This window comes from Octopus bimaculoides, chromosome 29 (assembly GCF_001194135.2).
Source record: "Octopus bimaculoides isolate UCB-OBI-ISO-001 chromosome 29, ASM119413v2, whole genome shotgun sequence".
Classification (NCBI taxonomy): Eukaryota; Metazoa; Mollusca; class Cephalopoda; order Octopoda; family Octopodidae; genus Octopus; species Octopus bimaculoides.
This window is the reverse complement of record NC_069009.1, coordinates 3,399,788-3,401,748: the sequence shown is the minus strand read 5'-3', so window position 1 is coordinate 3,401,748 and position 1,961 is coordinate 3,399,788. Positions and strand designations below refer to the sequence as shown.

The 1,961-nt window shown below is 36.0% G+C and overlaps 1 protein-coding gene across 1 annotated transcript in view; it reads left to right on the top strand.

Moving 5' to 3' along the window:
- The window catches only part of LOC128251217 (short coiled-coil protein homolog), a gene marked incomplete at its 3' end in the record, with an annotated part of 29,374 nt that overhangs the window by 25,040 nt on the left and 2,373 nt on the right, over window positions 1–1,961 (top strand). Inside the window, exon 2 of the mRNA XM_052977840.1 lies at window positions 1,142–1,177. Within this exon, the coding sequence (XP_052833800.1) occupies window positions 1,142–1,177 (36 nt within the window). The remainder of the gene's footprint in view (window positions 1–1,141; window positions 1,178–1,961) is intronic.

Genomic DNA, 1,961 nt, shown 5'->3' with positions numbered 1-1,961 from the left:
GTGGCATGTAAAAGCACCCACTACACTCTCGGAGTGGTTGGCATTAGGAAGGGCATCCAGCTGTAGAAACTCTGCCAAATCAGATTGGAGCCTGGTGTTGCCATCCGGTTTCACCAGTCCTCAGTCAAATCGTCCAACCCATGCCAGCATGGAAAATGGACGTTAAACGATGATGATGATGATTCTGAGTTCAAATTCCACTGAGGTCAACTTTGCCTTTCGTCCTTTCAGGGTTGATAAATTAAGTACCAGTAAAACACTGGGGATGATGTAAGTGTCTAGTCCCCTCCTGCCCAATTTGAGGCCTTGTGCCTCCAGTAGAAAGGCTTATTGTTATTGCTTTGTTTTATATGAGTTGCATATTTTAGGATGGATGTTATTTATGATTAGCAATGATATACTTATTGTTATAAGAAGGAGACCAGAATCTGAGAATGAAAATTTGTAATATTTCAGTTTTGAAAGAGTTTTAAGCAAATCAGATATTCTCAAGTTGCCAATGTTTTCCTTAGGATGTGTTGGCAGTACTCATGAGGACAATTTTTTTGTAGTTCTAATACCTTGGGGTTTCTTGGTATTTGGTCATAGTGTTTGAGAGTACCTTGTATTTTCCCAAAAGCTCTGATGATCACATGTACACTTGTTGCTCGTAGATGTTGTTTTTGTTGTTATTATTTGTGAGTGACGTAATAATGTTCATTTGTCTGGTGGCCTTAGTGAAAGAGGTTATGTGGTGGACCCGATTGAAAGGACTGAGGACAGATACTTTCCTTTTTAGTTAAGCTCTCATCAACATTTTCAAGTTTCACTTTAAAATGAAATTGAAAGTAGAGAAAAAGATTTATGTTCTGAGTTCAAGTCCTGTGAAGGTCAACTTTGACCTCAGTGGGATTCAAACATGGATCATAAAGAACAGGAATAAATATCACAGAGCAACTTTTCTGATGCTCTACTGATCCTGCCAATCCACCGTTCTTGCATTCTTAATAGAAGTACATGGTAGCAAAATTTGTGAGAAACTTTCAAGCTGATGAATTTAACCCTGAATATGTAGTTAGTATTCATTTATTATTTTCTCTTCTTGGTGATGTGATTCTGTGGCCTTCATTACAGTCTCTGTTGTTTTATTATTTATTTCAAGGAGGGTTCCAGGATGTTTTTACATTGGTAAACTCAGGTATGTTCAAGCACCTGTAGTATTGATGTAAGACTGCACACCTGTAATATAACTATTACACTTGATATCCTCACTCAGCATTTTCCAGTCACTGATATTCTGCATTATCATGTTCTACATATTGCAGTACACCACTACATACTATGTCCTCACTACAATGCTACTGACTACAACACCACGTGATCTTGTTAATTACCACACTAGACCACAATTGCTAGATGAGTTTTCACTATCATACCTCATCACCACATGTGGTCACTACCACAGGACCACCACATAATATGGTCTCATTTACCTTACGACTCCACCACAGCACATGCCCTCACTACCTTACTAATCCACCACACCACAATCTCATTAGTCACTACACTGTTATTTCTAGTATATATATGTGTATATATATATTTTTTTATTTAGAGAAAGATTTTTTCAAAAGGTTAAGATTAAGAAAAAAAGCTTTTAGAGGTTAGAATGGTACTGCATTCCCTGAAGAGAAGGTTACAATTTTAATATCACAGATCCCTATGGATCACACAGGTTGTAATCCTTTGAAACATATGTAGGAATAAAGTATGCAATCATAACATGTGTTTTCTCCATTCCTTAAATTTTTAAATATACTCAAATACCCAAAATTTCAAGGAGTTCCTGCCTTAAAAACAGGAACTACACCACAGTTATTTTGTGTTCTTTGCTACATTGGTTTCTATTAACCCATTTATTCTATCCGAAGAATTTTTATTCATTAAGATAGAAGAAATACATATAATTAAATATATATATA